This window comes from Cryptococcus neoformans, assembly GCF_000091045.1.
Source record: "Cryptococcus neoformans var. neoformans JEC21 chromosome 2 sequence".
Taxonomy (NCBI): Eukaryota; Fungi; Basidiomycota; class Tremellomycetes; order Tremellales; family Cryptococcaceae; genus Cryptococcus; species Cryptococcus deneoformans.
The window spans coordinates 752501-772500 of NC_006684.1; the positions used below are offsets into that span (position 1 = coordinate 752501).

The following is a 20000-nucleotide window of genomic DNA, read 5'->3' on the forward strand; positions in this document are numbered from 1 at the left end:
ACTCCAATTAGAAGAGCTGTGGCGAAGATGATCATCGACAGCAGCCCGTCCCCCACCTCGACTCCCACAGCTCGGACAGTGACTAAACATGTCAGAACAGCAAAATCAGTGGACTTGGTGAGGAACCAATGGGAAGCTAAGATCGCTGGAGCTCAGGACGGCGGCACAACCCACACAATGCAAAAGTGTGGGCGAGGCATCTCAGCCACACCTCGAACAGCACCCATTCCTTCTACTGCGCAGCTGCCTCCTCCCTCCCCATTACCGTCTACGGAACCCACGGAACAAGCGGCCACGAAAGTTGAGGTTTCTCCCACCCAGGTTCCAAATGACTTTGATTCGGAAAAGGACGGGCCCAGCAGGTTCTCTAGCTCGTACATGGCTCGGCAGGTCGCCAAAAGATCTACTGTCTATGGTGCCAGTGAGTTTGACTCAATTCGTATTCCCTCAACAGCCTCAATGGCATGCGCATCGACCAATCCCATAGATCGTCCCGCTTCCCCTTCCGTTGCCTCAACAGGATCACTGTTATCACCGAATGCAACTGGAGAAAGTATTGCACCCTCAGTGCGGGGGCAGTCAGTTGAAGAGCGTCTAGCTATCGCGAGATCGAACGCATTGAAAAGGAGACAAGCGAGAGAACAAGCCAAAACCGCTGTCACTCATAACCAACCCGCTATTCAGCCCGTAATATATAAAGGAACCACATCTGAACAGCAGAAGGCGATGGTGGATAATGAATCGGGAATCGCAAAGAAAATGTCATCCCAGGATAAAGTAACCAACGGCGATTTGTTTCAGTCTGAGATGGCCAACGGGAAGATTGAAGCCAACACAAATCAGGCTATCAAGCCCATGTCTGATGCGGTTGGCGCAAAACAGTCGTCACCTTCGATACCCCTAGCATCCAAGGTAGCAGCATCTCCGTTCCGTGATCTATTTACTCCTTCCTCTCGGCAGACTGAACGAACAGCCCCTGCGCCCAGTACTGCGAGGGATAGCAATCACTTGTACTCTCGATCTTCCCTTCGTTCTATAGTTACCTCTCCTTCAGCCTCTGCTTCTACCTCGAGCAAAGTCCCGTCAGATCTGTCCTCATCTGTTGCATCTGCTTCGCAAACAGAGCCTCCCGCTCTCTCCAATGGCGGAGGCAAGTATGGATCTATCAGTCGAACAGATCGACGTCGGCTAGGGAGGCATCTTCCAAGAATTGCATCCGGAGAAAAAGGATGGGAGGATGATGCAGCGTCCAAAGGAAAAGATAATGCGTCGGAAGGCAGGAGAGTACCTTCCATTCTCGGTAAACACTCTACGATTCCAGCCGATAGCGAAGAAGAGAACAAACCTCCCAGGCCAGTAATTGGCAAAAAGACAGATGAATATGTATCAACGAACTCCACGCCCAAGTCATCCATCTCTCGTGCTACCCGTCCTCCAGATATCCTCGCACCCTCTGTCAACGAAAATCAGCCTCAGCTTCCAGCGTCACGCGTCCCCTCCACGCCGTCGAAACGGCGATCACAATTCATGCCCTTCACGCACAAATCAGCGATTACGGATGCGATCAACCCCAAGTCCCCTAGACCTGAGCTCACAGGTGAGGAGATGAAGGGTCTCATGAATGCCGTAGGCAGTTTGCCCGCAAGAGGTGACCAAAAGGATGAGGATGATGGTGTAACAGGCATGTCGAACCGTCTTCGACTTACTAAATCCCGTCTTCCACCTTCTGCGTCTTCGGCATCTGTAGCACCCGCCCCTCTCCCGTCGAAGCGGCTGATTCAAACAAATTGGATGGATAAACATCGACATGCTCTGGGATCCTACGAGTATCTATGTCACGTAGGTGAAGCACAGCAATGGATTGAAGGCTGCCTAGAGGAGGAGTTACCTTTTGGTGTAACGGAAATGGAGGAGGGACTGAAAAATGGTGTTGTGCTGGCCAAGTTGGCGAGAGTGTACGAAGGCGAGGAGGTAGTGAAAAAGATCTGGACGGTATGTACTTTGTGAACGAAAAAATTAAATCCGCAAGGAGTTGAGCTTACCACCAGTCCAGGAGACAAAGCATAGGTACAAGCAATCGGATAACATCAACTATTTTCTCAATTTTGTTAGAAATGTCGGGATGCCAGAAGTCTGTCCTTATCCGTCATTCTAAACGGACACAAACTGACCAGCACGAGTAGACATTTATCTTTGAACTTACAGACCTTTACAATAAAAAGAACATTCCTAAAGTCATCTTTTGCATTCATGTTTTGAGGTAAGATCTTCCATCAACATTGCTGTCGCGATGCTCACGGAAGACAAGTCATTTGCTTGCGCGTCTTGGCCGTGCTGAACGTATTGGCAACTTGGTTGGACAGTTTGAATTTACTAGTAAAGATCCTTATTTATAGAAGAAAAGACGATAGAGGGCTGACATGAAGGACAGACGAACAAATCGCGGCCGCCCAAAAGGATTTGCAGGGTATTGCCATGCCGAATTTCGGCGACGCTGGAAAGTCTCTCGCCAAAGAAGCGAGCTGGGTCCCCGAAGAGCCCGAAGAGACAGACGATGAGAGTGAGTGGTTTCTCTAATGCATTACATTCTCGATTCAAGCTGACAAAAAGTGTAGGGCGTGATCGATTGCTCCAGGAGCGTGAGGATTCGATTGTCGGTCTTCAGCGTCATCTCCGGGGTCACCTCGCCCGTATGCGCTCGTCCCGTATCCAAGCTCAGCTGGAGCTCGCCGAGCCAATCACCCGTCGTCTTCAAGCTCACGCTCGAGGAACTCTATGCCGCCGAGCTCTATTGGCTGAACTGGACAAAAGGAAACACCTCCACTCGATGGCTCAGTCCATACAGGCTGCTGTGCGAGGTCAGATTGTTCGAAGAAGCTGGGAGAAGCGAGTGAGGGAAGTCAGGAACCTGGAAGTTGTGGGACTGCAAGCTCATCTAAAGGGACTGCTAGCAAGGACGAAGAGGAAGACAGACGAAAAGAGACTGGGAAACACAATGAAGGGAGTAACTGGGCTTCAAGCACACTGTCGAGGATGTTTAGTGAGAAGGGGAAGAACAACTTACAAGAATTTGTTGGAAGAGCCTCAAACAGTCCAATCGATCAGCTCTCTTCAGGCTTTGCTAAGAGGTCGACTACACCGACAAACAGTTGCTACACAACAGCGCAAAATTGTGAGCCAAACAGCTACCTTCACCTCTCTCCAGTCTCACCTTCGAGGAGCCATTGTTCGACGGAATATTCGTGCACAAGAGCAAAAGATGGACGATGCCACAAATTATGTCGTTGCTGTTCAAGCTGTTGCGCGAGGAGTTCTTGCTCGTAACAAAAAGCGCACTTTCACTCGACAGCTCCAACAAAGCGCTTCCTCTACTATTTCTTTCCAGGCCCTTGCTCGTGCTCGCATTGCCAAGCAATCACACAAGAGCATGCAGAAAGCCCTCGCCAAGGTCGAAGTTGCTGGGTCTGTCGGAGGCCTACAGGCTTTCCTCCGCACCAAGCTTGCTAAAAAGCAAACAACGGAGCAGAAGAAAAAACTAGAATTTGTCCAGCCCGATGTTATCGGTTTCCAGGCCATGGCAAGAGGCTATCTCGCAAGGGAAGAGTATCATTTCTGGCGCGATTATCTGCATGACGGGAAAACAATTGGTGCTCTGGTATTCTTACAGTCCCTCATGCGAGGATTCATCGCTCGTCGACGACATTACATTCGAACCAGCTTTATTCATCGAAATGTTGACAAAGTCGTTAAAATCCAGGCCCTGTGGAGAGGTCGCCAGCAACGAGTGTCGTATGAAAAACTCATCACCGGTATCGATGTTGATGTGCCGACTATTCAAAGCTATATGCACTTGCTCGATGACACCGAATCCGATTTCGCGGACCAAGTACGTATAGAGGCGCTGCGAGGGCAGGTGGTGGACCTCATCAGAGAAAATCAGACGCTGGAGACAGAGGTGAAAGACCTGGACACCAAGATTGCACTCATCATCAACAATCAAATGACCTTCCAGGAGCTTGCCCGAGCAAAACGGCGAACGGAAACTGCAACTTATCACGCGCCAAATAACGATCCCTTCTCCAGTGCTGTGCACTTGGATAGGACAAATCAGCGGAAATTGGAGCTTTATGAACAGCTTTTCTTCATGTTGCAAACAAAGCCGGAGTATATTTCGAGATTGTTGCGCGTCTTGTCTATAGAGGATGAAACAGCAGAAAAAGATAGAAGATTGGTAGAAGGAGTGACAATGATTTTGTTTGCATTTGGTCACGAGAGGAGGGAAGAATACCTCTTCCACAAGCTCCTTCAGGTAACGCGCGCCCTTTTTGTTCTGACAGGAAGTAGATGCTAAAACCGTACTGTATAGCTTGCTGTTCACGAAGAAGTCCTTCGGGCACCAAGCCTACAGGATCTCGTCCATTCTCGCTTCCCGATCATGCCCGTTACTGCTCAGTACATCAAACCCTCCTTGACACCCTATATCCACGATGTCATAGCTCCTCATGTGATGAGAATTGTCGATGCGCCCGAATTGGACCTTTGCACGGATCCTGTTCGAGTAGGTGCATAATCCGACGTATATAGTTGAGAAGCTCATTGTATCCAAAGATATACATAGGCACCATCAACGCCGAAGAGACTCAGACTGGGACGCCTTCTGCTTTGCCGAGGGACCGAAATGCGGACCAGATCTTGCAGGAGCATGCTATCACCCGAGCGTTGTTTATCAGGAGTAAGTGTGGTTTCATGCATCCATAAATCCCGCCTCGCTGACAACGGCACATAGACTTGCAAGAATTAAGAAATCTGACCGACTTCTTGTTGACCGATCTTCTCCAGTCCCACGATAAGCTTCCGTATACCATTCGCTTAATGGCTCGAGAGGCTTTGCTTGCTCTTCAAGTGAGTAACGCTGATGGTATAGAAGCCGGCAACTGATCACTTTATAGCGTAAATTCCCTGAGGCCATGGATGATGACCTGGTTCCTGTGGTCGCACGAACAGTCATACTTCCTTTCCTTCTCCCAGCTATCATGTTAGTCCTACCTACTTTCGATGCCCTAGCCAAACGCTGATTTTTCTTGTAGTGCTCCCGAGCAATTCGGCATGGCCCCTGATGGGGTCGGCGCTGTCGAACGTCGGAATCTCTCCGAACTCGCCAATCTTCTTACTCACGTCGCTGGTCAAGCATATACCGATACCCCAGATCAGAGACTTATGCGCACGCCCCTTGAGGCATTTATCACTGCCATGGCGTTGCCCTTCCGGGAGTGGTTGCTGGACGGTAAGCTTACAGCATATGAACTGATCAGTGGAACTGACTTGGGACTAGTGGCGGACGTTGAGCACGCCGAAGGGCATTTCCATGCCCATGAGTTGTTTGAATCCACGATTGAAGCAAAGCCTATAAAGATCACCAGAAAAGACATCTATGGAACGTTGAGTGCGCTGATACAGCACGTGGATGTATTGGTATGTATATTTAAGGAGCCGTCTGTGTACATAGGTCGCTAACAAATCCGTCAGACTCATGGAAGCAAAAAGGATCCCATTGTTCCTATTCTGGAAGAGTTGGAAGGTCCACCCATAGACTATGACAAAAGTAAAAACCAGGTCAATTTGCGTCTCACTAACCGTTTAGCTGAGCCTGCACGTGAGTCAAGTAGCCAGCGAGCTTCGCAATGTCGTTAACCACTTATGTTCCACAGCTGGAGATCCCAAAGCCGGGGCCAAAGCGGATTGGATTCAAGCCAAGCGCCACGTCCTTGCCGTATTACGAGTCCAAACAGGAAAGACATTGTTCGATGTGCTTGTCTCTAGACCGGAAGACATACATGAACAGCTGTGGATACAAGAGGTACATAGGGATATCGCGCTTGAAAATGCCAGGAAGGCAAAGCACGGATTGCCGCCTGCACCTGTGGAGGCTGAATATCAAATTGAGAGCATCCGATCGTGAGTGGCGTCAGTCATGTATTCTCTGACCATGCATACTGACACCAGTGCAGCCTACCTTTCCATGAAGTCAAATCCCGTGCCATCGAATTTTGCATGAAGTTGGAACGATCAGGCCGTCTCTCGCGGGAAGATAACCTTCAGGGCCTTCTTGTATCCATTGCCTCTGACATTCGTCAAAAACACCATCTCCGAAAGTTACGCAAGGATAACCTAGCGGGTATGATCAAAGCTCACGAGGATATGAGCAAAAAGAAAGAAGAGTTTGAAGGGCGAGTGAAAGCCTATCACGATTATATCGATGGTGCTATGGCCGAGCTACAAGCCAAGGGCAAGAAGAAGCCGCTTTTTATGAGTAAACAATACAGACATCAAATGTCGCAGAAGAAGCAAGGCAAACAGGCTAAATTTGGGTCCTACAAGTATACCGCTGCTGACTTGTACGGAAAACGTAAGCTCGCTTGCTTTTCCAAGCAATACATGTCTAACAATGTCGTGTTCAGAGATCCTCCTTTCGGTCAATCAATTCTCCCCTCGCCAATTTGACAAACTGTTTATCGTCATCTCGTCTAATGAGGTTGGTGTCTTCAATCTTGAACTTTCTTACCCGTCTTCTACAACTGTACCTGGCGGTTTGCTGGGGCAGGATGAAGTCCGAATGGAAGATTTGTTGGGTGCGCAGTACGAGAACAAGGAGCGTTTAGACATGTTTGAAGGGCAGGCAGCGTTTAGTCTCAACATGTTGATTCATCAGATCAACAAGAGTAAGTCACACCATTTTGGAGTTACAGCGGATCATTGCTTACGAAATGCACAGAATTCTACAATTCATAGCATGATATTTTGGGGGACATGGTCAAATTTATACTGGTGCCGTATGGACATTTTGTTTCTTGCCGGATTTAGGTTCAAGTAGATATAATGAACTAATGACTTGTCATACTCTTTTAAATAAGTTGGGTGACATATGCGCGTTACATGATGACAGATGATTATCATCTTTAGATGGAAAAACAAATATTTGGGATCCACTGGCCGACTTTAAATTGGATAGTATATCTTCATGTGTCTGTGATGAGCTGGCAGACTGGAGGAGCGACCAGAAAGCGAGTAGGTCGGTTGATGAATGGTCATACGTAACTGGTAATAATTGATAGTGGCAACATGAAAGCAGCCGCGATGAGAAAGCAGAGATGAGATAAAGTTGATGATTCCGTCCATCTCTCTTCCTCCCTATCTCTCCAATTAATACTGCCTGCCCTACTTGCCAGTTGATCTATGCGGGATGGCTTGTCGTATGTTGTACGTACAGTGCAGAGCGCCCATACCCAATTATATATTTAGAAGGGGGCTTAATAATTAGCTGGAGACTTAAGAAATGACACGAGAAGCGCAATTACTCTCTGTCTCTAATTTCAAGAACATCCTTATCCATTCATTCGTCTTAGAAAACTGATGGCCTACATCAAGGAATACGAAACATATGAAAGTCATTAATTATTAATGAGAGTTTCCACCCAGATGCCGGTAAGCTCTGGCTGACATCTTCCGGTGTGATTCTTGTCGCCGTACTGCCCACTCAGCAGCCTTATAGGATAGGCCCTTTCGATATACAGATATAAACCTCCAGGCCTATGAGTGGCACATATCAGCAGATGTTTCGTAAAAGAATACGAGCATGGTACACGCCCTGTTGATGTATTTCCTCAACGTTTCTAGGCTGTAATCATCGAGACATTTCTCTACCAAAGCACGTTGATGTGCAAAGGTGAGTTTTGACTCTTGAGAATCACGATACTTCCGTTTGGTCTGGCCCCAGTACTGATACCCAGTCAGTGACTTGTCTGATATTCATCAAGCTGGACAACATACCATTTCGATTGGATTTAATTCACAATGGAATTTCGGTAGAAAAATGCACAGATGACCACGGCAAGTGATCGCTGCTTCCAGCATAGAGATCTGGGAGCGTACATCTTCTTGGCGGCTGAGCATCCGAGCTAAGCAACAGTCCTGTGAAGTCTCAGCTGGACAGACAGGGCTGCACTTAGAGTGGATGCCATCGGTCTGGTAACCTCTTTCCTGTCTACCAGTCAGCCAGATAGGTTTCTTGGAATAACACAGCAGCAATCACCTTCAGGACCTGTTCTAACCCCTTTACCAACCCGTCCTTGGTTGTCATCTCCTGCACCTGATTCCTCATGCTCTCTCCTGGCACATTTTCCGGTACTACGGTGTCGGAATTCTTCTTTTGTGTCCCACCATTTCCACGGTTCATGGCAAAGGGACGGATGGCTCCAGGTGGAAGAGAGGCGTGTGCGGAGGACTGATCATACACCCATAGACCGACTTTGTCCGGAAAGAGTCTGTTAAAAATCGCTATGGAATCGATAGTCTGGGAAATTGTCAGACAATTCAGTACCTATCCCAGAAAGTATGTCCGTAAACTCACCTGTTTGACAACGTCCTCAGCCGTCCACCAGTTATCACCATTGGATCCAGGGCAAATAATCTTCTTAGCCCTTTGGATGACATTGCTGTCGTTGTCCCTTAGTACGAGGGTGCCGGTTGATTCGAGAATAAAATCTGATACCATGATGACACGACCATGACTTTTCTTCCGGATGGGCATGTTACCATCCTTGGTCCTAAGGTGTACCAATATTTAAACATTACCACTGAAAGGACATACTAGACGTACCAGCCATAATAGGCATGTCATACCCATGGAAAGAAGATTCATCATGGAAGGGCGCAATTATTTCTTTCTCTCCTGGTCGAAGAGCAGGAGGATGGGGTTGGAGGATGCCGTTACTATCAGGAGTGTACCAAGTCATGTACCTATATGAGAGCATAATGAGGTATGGGCAATGAGAAATGAGAAATGTGGATAAGACATACCTCTCGTACGTAGCCATCTGGTCTAAGAACCAGATGCGATACTCACGGACATCGTCACGCTCATGCCCATCAACATAGACTCTTTTCTTGATACGCGAGTATCGGTAACCGACAAGGATAAGCCAGCGGCGGACTGTTGTAACATGGACAGTCAAAGTCGACTCGGCTCCAAAAACCTCAGGATAGACAATACGTTCCACACCATCCTTCGCATCGGTTACTCGGACCTTCAAGTACATCAACATCAGCAACGGTACTACTATGTTATGACAGAGATACATACATACTTCCTTAAGGTCGTCAGCAAACTCAACGAACTTCTTACGGAATTGCTCATTAAACAACAAGGAGCGCTTAGAGTTGTCGCTTGCACGACAGGCTTCTGGGAGCTTGCCATAACGTCGATAGAAGGAAATATAGCTGCGAAGGCGTCAGGCAACGTAGGCACCACTGCCACTGGTTGGAGCAGTACCTAAAGCAACATGGTTGCTAGTATCCTTTTTAGTCCAGCCCCTCTGTATGAGTGTCAGGACGGCCTGCATTTGATAATAGATCTTGACCTAAAGGACATCAGAATCTTATGACTATGGGATGGTAGGACATGGACTTACATGTTGGCGGGCTAGATTCAAAGGTTTCCCTCGCCCCAGACTCGTCTTCAATAAGTTCTCGATCTTGTCATACATTTCCTCTGCGACCTCTACCTTGGAAAGATCCCTCCCTGGTGTTGTTTCTTCAAATATTTCCTCATCCTCATCCGAATCTCCCGCTTCCACATAGTCCGCATCCTCGTCTTGTTCTCTCTCAGATAAGGCTCCTGGTTCAGAAGCACCAGAAGGAGAAAAAGGCATAGCATTTGTGATAGGAATTGCCGCTGCAGAAGAAGAAAACCTGCTGGTGCTGCCTGAGGCCTCAACTGTAACATGGTTGCTCTGCGCAGAATGGGTTGGAGATTGTGGGATGGGAGAACTTGTTGTTTGGTTGTCTAACAGTGGGAGAAGAGACGATTCCTGGAAAGCGTGAGTAATTGGGGCCTGGGGGTCCGATGGCGAATGCACGCTGTTTGGTGAAGTGGAGGAAGTGGAGGAAGTGGAGGAAATGGGTGGAATAAAGTTGCTCGCTACTTCTTCTCGGGGCCTTCCAACTGCAGGACGAGAACCGGCACTCCCAGAACGGTGGAAGAAGTTTTTAATGCTCGAGCCATTAGCCACGAATTTTTTTCGTCGCTTCTGTGCATTCTCTCGAATGGTGCGGTCTGCCGGGCGTCGTGAATTGTTTTTGGTTGCATGCTTGAGGCCTTGCATTGTCGACCTGATAGCTCTGGTCAGCAAAGACTTTCAGTGTTTATGTGTTTATTGAACGGCAATACCTTCCACACCCTGTTCGTACATGTTCGCAAGAGATCTCTTGGACTCTGCAGTCACTTGATCACTCCATTTCGCCCTTCCCTTCATCCTTTGAACATATTCATTCCCGCCCTCTTCTAAATCGGGATCAAAGTCGTCGAAAAGAATTAATCTGTCAAGGATGTCTTCCAGGCAGCTCTCGTCTTCATCTTGCTCTGCATCTTCCCAGTCATCATTTGGTCACTGTCATCGCTGTTGTTGCTGTTGCTGTTGCTGTCGTTGTTGTTGTTATCGTCGTCGTTACTGCCATTGCTGACGAGGTCGGTCATCATCGCTGTCGTCGACACTGATAGGGTTAGTGAAAGGCCTAGATGTTGATGAAGTCATTGTCTCCGGATAATGTGCTTTTTAAGAAAGGTATATGTATTTGTAAACCTTTTTTGGAAGACCAGAAAGTTATACATGGCAGCATATGTGAAGATACCTTCTTTTATTCTGCGTCGCGTCGCGTCGCGCAACCGCGCCTAGAATTTTGGCGTTTTCTCGACGAGAGGAGCCTTTGGCCGAAATTTTGGAATTTTTGACACCTTTTTTTGTTGGGTATGGGCGTTCTGCACTGTATGCGGCCGATGATGAAACACCAATAAATAATGTAATTATGTCCAGTAATTACGCAGCTCGTCCGGCAAGTCTTGCGTAAATTACCTGGCGGCCGTTGTTGGCCTCGTCAATCACACGTTGGCAGGTGGAGGCACATCTGGGCGAGTTTGGCTGCGTTAGGCGAGGGAACGAATTAGGGTTCCCCCGCCCGAACGGTTGTTGTATGAGAAGCGGAGAAAAATCCTTTCCTGATATCTTCACAAGTAGCGCATGCATCACTCGTGGCCATTATTCATCCTGGTTTGATCGTTTTATATATCACTGTAAATATAACCCAGAACCATGAGCAATATAGTCTGCGGCCTTCAAGTTCTATAACAACATTATCCAGTTTACTTTCTGAGGCTTCACAAACCGACTGGCCTCAAAGTCAACCTGGTGTCTGACTCTTTTGACCATCATTACCACGACCGCTCCTGTTCTGGTCAGACAATTAAAGACAGATGAAAGAGAACTACGCCGTCGAGAATGCTTTGGGAACCATTGGCGCGGTCTTGTGGATGATCCAAAATATCCCTCAGGTCATCAAGTCATACCGCGAAAAGTCTACCAAGGGCCTATCAGCTTCACTCATGTTGTGAGTCAAACTTGTTGCGCTCATTTGTCATGTCGTCTTTTGAGCCTGACACAAGGGAAAAAGCATATGGGCACTGGGAACGGTGATTCACGGTGCTTACATCGTCGCTCAAAACTTTTCTATTCCATTACAAGTTCAGCCGCAAGTCTTCGCAGCGCTAGCTACCGTCTCTTGGTGTCAGTGTCTGCACTATGACAGAGGCTACTCGGTCAAATCCGTGTGGGCAATATTCATCGTCCTTTGTGGTATCTTTGCCGGGTTCGAGGTCGGTAGCGTGTATGCACTCTGGGTGAGGTTTTACCGATCAATCCGCTCGTTTGATTGAATTGCTGATATTCGGTGGGTCGGTATCAGGCGGGACAACGAAACGGAGTGGAATGGCCAGTCTTGATGTATGGGTATCTCTCTGCTGTCCTTTTGGCCGTTGGGCTACTGTGAGTCATCCAACACTGTGCTCCCTGTGAGACTCTGCTGACGGATAGTTGAAAGGCCACAATATTGGGAGATCTACAAGTATCGTGAAGTTATTGGCATTTCGATGCTATTCATGGCTATCGATATTCTGGGAGGGGTTTTTTCTTTTCTGAGCTTGCTTTTCCGGAAAGACCTTGATATCGCTGGTTTTGCAAGTCTTCCATCTGCCCTTTTCTTCATCCTGCCACCGATTCACTAATATGTTATATAGGTGTCTTATGCTCTTGTCGTCGTGCTTGATGGCATAATAGTCGTCCTTTACTTCATTCTCAACCCTATTGCCAAACGACGTCGCGCTAGGGAAGCCGAGAAGCAGCGGCCAGGCGACGAAGCGGGGATTGAGGGTAGATCGACCACTCCGGTGTCAACATCTCCCACGTTGATCGCCCATGGTTTTACGGTAGAAAAGCAGGATGCAAGATGATGATGATGCTGGAAAGGCAGAAGTGGAGATACCCGGACCGATAGCGCAGAAGGCGCGTAAGAGCTAGATGATTAGAGAAGCCTGGGGTGAAGAGGCACAAAAGAAGCCATTAATGTTGCGGGCGTGAAACAAATTTTTTGTTGGGTGTTGTACAACTACAACTACAAACATCTCAGTAGAGCAAATAGATTGATGAGTAGGCATATTATTATAATGCATGATCTTGATATATACCGAACTGTACGATTTTTGCTACACTTGATACAGTATGTGTATGGCTTGTGGTTATAATCCCTCTTAGCCAGATAACGGATGCATGGCAAGACCGTCTCACACTAAAAAAGCAGGAAGCCAAGAGGCATTACGTACCACACCATCACGAGACAGACGACGCTCAGGAACCGGGGCTGGCCACGAAGATGGACAGTAATAAAAATGACGCGGCGTCATGCCAGGCGGCGGCGATGTCCGTGGAAGGACCTAGACTGGCGGAGCGTCATAGGACCCCTGAAACTCTGAGCCTGTTCCAGCGAATGCACTGCAGCCAGATGTGAATCTGCCTTGCGTTCTATCGTGGTTGATTCCAGCTCCTTCTTTCATCTTCCTTCCTCCTTTTATTTGCTTCCTTCCTTTCAGCTGACTCAACCGCACTCAATCACGCGTGAGTCCGTTCACTAGTCTCTTGCCTCCTTCCTTCCTTCCTTCCCCTCCCACGGCCACGTTTCTCCGCCGCTGGACCTCGCCCCAGTTCAGAAGCTGACTTGTGTTTATTCTCAACCCGTTTTCCCGTCTGCCACAGTATCCACACCATATAAACCCTCGCTCCAGCCGCTTCCGCCCTGCCATCATGGACTCAATGCACCCTGACCCCACGCCCGACATCCCCCCCTCTCTCCCCGATCTCAAGGCCCAAGTGGCCAGGCTTGAAGCCTCCCACAAGGAGAAAGGACTCCCGCTCTCGGGGCGCATCATCCACGTCATGCACCATCTCCCAGTGGAGATTGTCCGGATCGTCCCTGCCGATGCCCTCGAGTCCGCGGGAAGCGGCTTCCTTTCTCCGCCCATGACACCCGAGTTCAAGCCCGAAGACGCCGAGACGACGGTGGAAAGCGCCGACGCCAAATGGCGTATCCATGCGAGGACTGCCCACCCAGCCCTGGTCAGCGGTATCAAGAGCCTGTCCGAAACCCACGACCAGTTGCTCGTCGCGTGGACCGGCGAGGTGCTCATACAGCCCGACAACACCCAAAGCCCGCAACAGCCATCCCAGGCTACCTTCTCGTCCATAGCAAGCAATCTCCTTGCTCCTTTCTCTGGGGGAGCCGGTGACGCCACTCCCCAACCCCAACCCCCGCCTCAGCAGGGATCGTTGATGGTCTTTGGTGGAGAATTCAACGAGGCGGATCAGAAAGAGATTGCTTCCGAGTTGGACAGGTTTGCTGAAGCAGAATCCAAATTCGATCCTACAGACAAGCTCAAGTATGTTCCGGTCTTCCTACCCCCTGATGTCAGCAAGGGCCATTACGAAGGGTTCTGCAAAAAGAGTGCGTATATCTTGGCGATCATGCCGATATCTTAACTAACGTTCTGCAGCTCTTTGGCCGCTCTTCCATTACCTTTTATGGCTCGACTCTACTGCCACCGTCCCCTCCCCTGACCCTTCTTGGCTCGCTTATCAAAAGACCAATCAAATGTTCGCTCAGCGTGTGGCCCAGATTTACAAGCCGGGTGATCTTATCATTTGCCATGATTACCATCTACTACTTGCACCCAAGATGATTCGCGAGTCTCTTGGGCAAGTCTTCCACCCCAATGCCGGATGGGGTACTGCCCACCCGTCTCCTTCTTTACACCATGCTCAACGCAAGGGCTTTGACTGGGAGAGCAATCAACAGACGCCTACGCCGGAAAAAGCCAAGGGCGAAAAGATCGGCGCGTTCATGAATCACGTGGGTACTGCCTTGGGCAACCACCTCGGGACAATGGAACACGGTCTGCAAAACGAGATCATGATTGGCATGTTCATGCACACCCCTTGGCCAAGCTCGGAAATTTTCAGGTGCCTCCCTAGTAAGTAATCTTCAGCGGTGACAAGGTTTTACGGCTGACATGTTTCCAGAGAGGAGAGAGATTCTTGACGGTATGTTGGGAGCCAACCTTGTATCTTTCCAAACATACTCTTACTCCCGTCACTTCGTCTCTACCTGTATCCGAGTATGTGGGTACGAATCGACACCGGGCGGTGTGGACGCCAACGGCCAAGTGACCGCCGTCGGCTACTGCCCTATTGGCATCGACATCAAGCGCGTTGTGCACGATCGCGCCCAGCCCGGGGTTCTTCCTAAAATGCAGGCTCTTCGAGACCTGTACAAGGACAAGAAGATCATCGTCGGCAGGGAAAAGCTTGACGTCGCTAAGGGTGTGTACAATAAACTTCAGGCGTTTGAAAAGTTCTTGCAAGTCTACCCTGAATGGCGAGGCAAGGTCGTCTTGATTCAGGTAACGACTCCGGCTTTGTCAGAGAGTCCCAAGTTGGAAAGAATGACTGCAGAGCTGGTGAGCCATATCAATGGCACTTATGGGTCTTTGGACTTCACACCCGTTCACCACTAGTGAGTCAATTTTTCACGGTGCGTCTGATCCGAGCTAACAGTCTGTAGCCATCAAGCGCTTGAAAAAGACGAGTATTTCGGTCTTCTTTCATGCGCCGATCTCGCTCTCATCACTTCCCTTCGCGATGGTATGAATACTACTTCTATGGAGTTCATTCTTTGTCAAGACAAGACTTCGAAATCCCCTCTCGTCCTTTCCGAGTTCATGGGTACCGCTCCATCATTTGCTTCTGCTCTACAGATCAACCCTCATGACCTCTTGGGCGTTGCTCAAGCCATCAACAAGGGTTTGACCATGCGCGAGGAAGAGAAGGCTGAAAGGCACGCCAACTTGCTTGAGGGCGTCCTCGCGCACACCTCTCACACATGGGCGGCCACTATCCTCAAACAGCTCTTGGAGAATGTTGGCGGAGAGCATACTGCTCATCACACTCCAGCGTTGGATACCGCTCAATTCGCTGATGCCTACAAGAAGGCTAACAAGCGACTTCTTCTCTTTGACTATGACGGTACACTCACTCCTATCGTCAAGGTACCTGCACATGCAGTCCCAACGGAAAGAACGCGTAACGCCATTGCGGCACTTTGTAAGGACCCTAAGAATATCGTCTACCTCATATCTGGTCGAGATGGGGATTTCCTCGAAGAACACTGGGGACATCTAGATAGGCTCGGCCTGTCGGCGGAGCATGGAAGCTTCGTCAAGCAGCCAGGGGAGGAAGATTTCATCAATATGACTGAAGCGTTGGATATGAGCTGGATGAGCGAGGTAGAGGAAATTTTCAAGTATTATACCGAGGTAAGTTTTTTTTTTTTTTTCTTTTTTGGCTCCCATCTTGTAGCGTGATTGCGGTACTGACGGGGCGTAGAGGACGACAGGCAGCACGATCGAGGTCAAAAAAGCTTCAATTACTTGGCACTACAGAAATTCTGATCCCGACTTTGGAGAATTCCAGTGCAAGCAAGCTTTGGATCTTTTAGAGAGCTCCCTTGCTCCTCGACGACCCATAGAAGGTGTGTTCATATCGCTACTCGGAGAACGAAAACGGGGCGCAAAGCTCACCATTTGCATGCAGTTCTTGTTGGCAAGAAGAACCTTGAAGTCCGTCCGCTCGCTGTCAACAAGGGCGAGATTGTCAGGAGGTTGATGTATGAGAACCCGGATGTTGACTTGATTTTCTGTGCTGGCGACGACAAGGTGAGGATCGGGTTTTGCTATCGTATTCTTGTCTTGTTACTAATCTTGGCTTGTTTTTCAGACTGATGAGGACATGTTCCGAGCTTTGAGAACCGTCTTCCCTCCCGGCGGCGTGGTTGACAACAATCCAGTCGTTATGAAGCCTCCTGTCGCTGTGACCTCAGCTCTGGAGCCTGAGGAAGTCGCAGAGCTCCCCGATGTTGAATTGAGTATTCGAACCAAGGGCGTGTTTGCTACCACTGTGGGCCCTCCCGCAAAGAGGACTCTTGCCGGGTGGCATGTTACTTGTCCTGAGGAGGTTGTTGAGGCATTAGAATCTCTCCTCGAGGAGATTCAAGTGGTTTAGGAAGGGGATTGCATTGAATAAGGTCTTGATAAATGAAGGAAAACAGTTCAAACGACGTGGTTTTACTACTACGGAAAGTTGTGTATAGATCTTTGTCAAAAATCGTTTTGCCGCATAACTTGCATGTATATGATAAAGTTGAAATCTGTGCCAAGGGGCGAAACTATGGCGACTTGTGGCTTTGATAGTCATATACAGATACATGGTAAATAAATGCAAGCCCGAAGCAAAACACATGCAACCAGACAGACGCCTATCTCAAGTGCTCAATCCTCTCTAGCCCGCTTTTGCTGGTCGCCTCCCGCTGGTGCCGGAGCTTCATCTTCCCCGGCTTCCCTTCCAAAAGCCAATCCATCCCTTACTGCCCGCTCTACAACCTCCCTCAGCCGTTCATCCGGCTCCACACCATCTCTGGCACATTCTTCCATGATCCGTTGTGCCTCTTGAAGTAAAGCAACAGTTTGCGTTGACGTATAGTTATCCAAAGCGAGCTGAGATATTTGACCATTGGAGATATCTCCATCCACAGCCTCCCTTTCATCAACCATTGCCTCGGGTCTTGTGGGCGCCACTTCGCCTGTCAACCCTCGGAGGAACGCTGCCACCTCTGGATGGTCTTCCTCCAGCTGCTCGGCAGCTGTTAAACCCTCTTGATTCTTCCATTTGGGGTCGGCACCGCTGTCAATAAGAAATTTGGCAACTTCAATGTTTTCAACAACATATAGAGGTGTTTCTCCGTCGTCGTCCGTAAGATTGGGGTCACCGCCGATTGACAGGAGGTAGGAGAGAAGATCGATGTGAGCGTAAGAGGCAGCTGCGTGACTGGAGTGTCGCGGTTAGCAGATGTACAAGACATACACAGGGGAAGTAGCATACAGAGGAGTGTATGAATTGGCATCTTTGTCGTTAGCGGTGCAATTTTCCTGCTCGATCAAGTACTGACGAGCTACGCTCAGCAAGAGAACAGGTTAATTGAGAATGCATGATTACTTACTTTGACTCGTTCGATATCGCCGTCAGAAGCGGCTACCCAGAGGTTCTTCCCAGATGTTTGAGCCATGCTTTGCTTTATGGACGGTGGTTAAGCTGGTCAGATCGTTGACGATATATGAGGTTCTGTACACGATTATTGTATTGTTGATATAAAATGACACTGATAAATAGCCGATTAATGGTAAATAAATGGAGCGAAGAGAGCTCAAAATTGTGACCACATGTGGAGGTTCATCCGTTCATCTCTTTTGTTTTATATATACAGAGCGGTACGGAGCTCGCGTTCATGGCTGACTGATGTCAATCGCTGACTGATGTTAATGTCAAGTTTACCGAAGCAGCCCGAACAGTGTGTCCAATACACCCACAGCACAGCAATAGAGCATTAAGCATCTTGCCCAGACGTTCAAAAAGTCATCAGTAATGTTCGATACAAATCGTATATCATGGTCATATACCATATAGTAGTCGTGACCCAGCCACCAGCTGTACCATAGTAACTGTAGCACATTTGTGGTACTACAATGTGCGCAATTCAACCAGTGACCCTTGGCATGGAATTGGAAAGTTCTGATAAGAACTCGAACGACAGTTGAATAACAGATACATAATAATGATTCATAATCTAATATCTAAGTAACAAGGCAAGGCAGATTGAACCTTTTCCGGCGCTTCAACAGCTGAACAATGTTCAGGAGATTTTAAAACTATCAAACCATCGTCAGCTTTCTAGCCTTGTGCTATATATAACAAGCTGGTAGGGAGATAAAGGTATCAGAGAACCTGGAAACAGCAGAGCTAACCCCTTGTTAGGGGATTGCTATTCAGATGGCACTTCCTATAATACTCAGGATATGATCTTCATAGGTGGATAGTGGAGAATGTCGGGAGGCATGATGCAGGGATTGAATAGACAGAAGGAACACTCACCGATTATTGTAAGCGCTTGCAGTCCGTTGATTATAATAATAGAAAACCTGAATAAAGAACGAATGAAGAGAAGAGAAAGGAAAAGAATCCAAGAATTTCGTTCTGGCCGTCTGCTGTCATTCACAGCAAGTAAATAAAAGGTCGAACCACAAAATGCCACGTCATTGTGCACTTCATTGCCACGCGCCGGCCACGTGACCACAGCACTGCTGCTACTGCTGCTGCAAAATTACTTTGTCGCGTCGCGTCCGATAATTAACATGTTCATTCACCCTTATTCAATGCACGCAGCTTCATATGGCTTCCAGCGGGCCTGGGGAATTTTTTTGCGCCTTCTATAATATCCATTCGGGCACTTACTATGATATATAATTACTGGCATCTGCACGTCCCCCTTGCGTGACCGCAATGGCGGATAAAAGCCAGCCATGTCGTTCTTCATTTGTTTGCCCTTGCCTCCTTTTTCCGAATTACACCTACAGCTAAAGTGAAGGTGAGTTATTCACTGCTCCCATTCACTGAGATACCACCCTTACGTCTTACTCATCTCCAAACCCCAATTAGTATGCCTCCTTTCCCAACGGCTTTCTGGCCTACCGCGTGCGCACCATTACCCCATTCTCTTCGCATGACTCCAACATTTGTAGCCCCATGAATGCCTCCAGCAGAGTTCAGAGCAACCTCTTGTCCCCGGGACGCTTTCTCATAAGCGTTACTTGGGGAATATCTTTATCCGCCATCAATAACCCCGTCCGAAGGGTCGCCCGAAACATTTATTGCGCTTATTTAGCGAGATCTGCAGGCCATCAGAGATCTCTCCAGTAACCTTTTCAGAGATTCCGGCGGAAAAGACTTCGAGTCGCATATGACACTCACGCGAGCCTTGGGCGAACACCTCCCAAGAACATTGGGAGATGTCGCTGAGCACCAAAACAGATTAGACTGGCTCACCTCGTCCCTCATCTCCTCGTTGGCCTTAATAAAATGCTACCAACAGTCTTCGGCTGACCTAAAGTCTGAAGTCCTATATTTGAAAGAAAAAATATTAGCCATGCAAGAGGCACAGCCTCACGATGGTCAAGACAGGTTCAGCCCAGGAAGAAAGCCAAGGGCACACACTCGCCTGAGGTGGTGGTATGTTGCCATTGTGTCATTGAGATTGATGTTAATGCTCACCCTTCCTTAGGCGCTGGTCCACCGTAATGTTAGGACCTTGTTAGGTTTGCCTCCTTGCGGGGGCAAACAACTTTACTCCCCAGAGGACTGGCCAGATTGCGACCCAGTCCTCGCCCCAAATGGCTACTTCCATGACGACGAAACAAATGCCGTCGTCTGGAGGCCCAATTGGGATAACCTCAAATGTTCTTTGTGAGCAATGGTTTGTATTCTACTGGTGATAGAGAGCCACTGACCTCGGATATCAGCTTTCCGAATTTAATCAACGCAGCTGTAGACATCTGTCTGCAGGATTCTTCTGTGAGCACCATGCCCAGCCGGGAGGAGCTTTGCAGAAGAGTCAAAGAATACCTCGAAGGTATCGCAAAAATGAAAAAAAAAAACCAAAGAGGAAAGGGAGGCCAACCG

At 48.5% G+C, this 20000-nt stretch overlaps 5 protein-coding genes and 1 pseudogene across 5 annotated transcripts in view; 4 read left to right on the forward strand and 2 right to left on the reverse strand.

Annotated features, from left to right (window-relative positions):
• CNB02580 (cytoskeletal protein binding protein, putative) overlaps positions 1-7125 on the forward strand; it is a 7542-nt gene extending 417 nt beyond the window's left edge. The window contains exons 1-17 of the mRNA XM_024656521.1: positions 1-1992; positions 2054-2131; positions 2184-2260; positions 2309-2376; positions 2432-2560; positions 2616-4309; positions 4367-4558; positions 4609-4732; positions 4787-4902; positions 4950-5035; positions 5088-5284; positions 5333-5472; positions 5527-5653; positions 5709-5955; positions 6009-6406; positions 6459-6719; positions 6773-7125. The exon at positions 1-1992 is cut by the window's left edge and continues 417 nt beyond it. Coding sequence (XP_024512272.1) covers positions 1-1992; positions 2054-2131; positions 2184-2260; positions 2309-2376; positions 2432-2560; positions 2616-4309; positions 4367-4558; positions 4609-4732; positions 4787-4902; positions 4950-5035; positions 5088-5284; positions 5333-5472; positions 5527-5653; positions 5709-5955; positions 6009-6406; positions 6459-6719; positions 6773-6789 — 5943 coding nt within the window. The 3' untranslated portion in view covers positions 6790-7125. The remainder of the gene's footprint in view (positions 1993-2053; positions 2132-2183; positions 2261-2308; positions 2377-2431; positions 2561-2615; positions 4310-4366; positions 4559-4608; positions 4733-4786; positions 4903-4949; positions 5036-5087; positions 5285-5332; positions 5473-5526; positions 5654-5708; positions 5956-6008; positions 6407-6458; positions 6720-6772) is intronic.
• Positions 7126-7381: 256 nt separating this feature from the next.
• CNB02590 (expressed protein) lies at positions 7382-10646 on the reverse strand. The gene is made up of 10 exons (XM_024656522.1): positions 10226-10646; positions 9468-10167; positions 9329-9416; positions 9140-9276; positions 8857-9083; positions 8657-8796; positions 8408-8603; positions 8090-8350; positions 7828-8037; positions 7382-7776 (listed from the first exon to the last, which is right to left on the reverse strand). The coding sequence occupies exons 2-7, from the start codon at positions 10158-10160 to the stop codon at positions 8506-8508; spliced, it is 1383 nt and encodes a 460-aa protein (XP_024512206.1). The 5' UTR covers positions 10161-10167; positions 10226-10646; the 3' UTR covers positions 7382-7776; positions 7828-8037; positions 8090-8350; positions 8408-8505.
• A 434-nt stretch (positions 10647-11080) lies between these two features.
• On the forward strand, positions 11081-12658 carry CNB02600 (integral to membrane protein, putative). Its single transcript, XM_024656523.1, has 5 exons — positions 11081-11439; positions 11503-11728; positions 11794-11873; positions 11929-12064; positions 12125-12658. The coding sequence occupies exons 1-5, from the start codon at positions 11306-11308 to the stop codon at positions 12335-12337; spliced, it is 789 nt and encodes a 262-aa protein (XP_024512273.1). The 5' UTR covers positions 11081-11305; the 3' UTR covers positions 12338-12658.
• Positions 12659-12922: 264 nt separating this feature from the next.
• Positions 12923-16632, forward strand: CNB02610 (trehalose-phosphatase, putative). Its single transcript, XM_569183.2, has 8 exons — positions 12923-12998; positions 13137-13881; positions 13931-14407; positions 14457-14949; positions 14998-15748; positions 15819-15963; positions 16026-16147; positions 16209-16632. Exons 2-8 carry the CDS (start codon positions 13185-13187, stop codon positions 16491-16493), a joined length of 2970 nt encoding a protein of 989 aa, XP_569183.1. The 5' UTR covers positions 12923-12998; positions 13137-13184; the 3' UTR covers positions 16494-16632.
• CNB02620 (hypothetical protein) lies at positions 16562-17697 on the reverse strand. The gene is made up of 3 exons (XM_569184.2): positions 17488-17697; positions 17370-17431; positions 16562-17315 (listed from the first exon to the last, which is right to left on the reverse strand). Exons 1-3 carry the CDS (start codon positions 17551-17553, stop codon positions 16760-16762), a joined length of 684 nt encoding a protein of 227 aa, XP_569184.1. The 5' UTR covers positions 17554-17697; the 3' UTR covers positions 16562-16759.
• Positions 17698-18705: 1008 nt separating this feature from the next.
• CNB02630 overlaps positions 18706-20000 on the forward strand; it is a 1771-nt pseudogene continuing 476 nt past the window's right edge.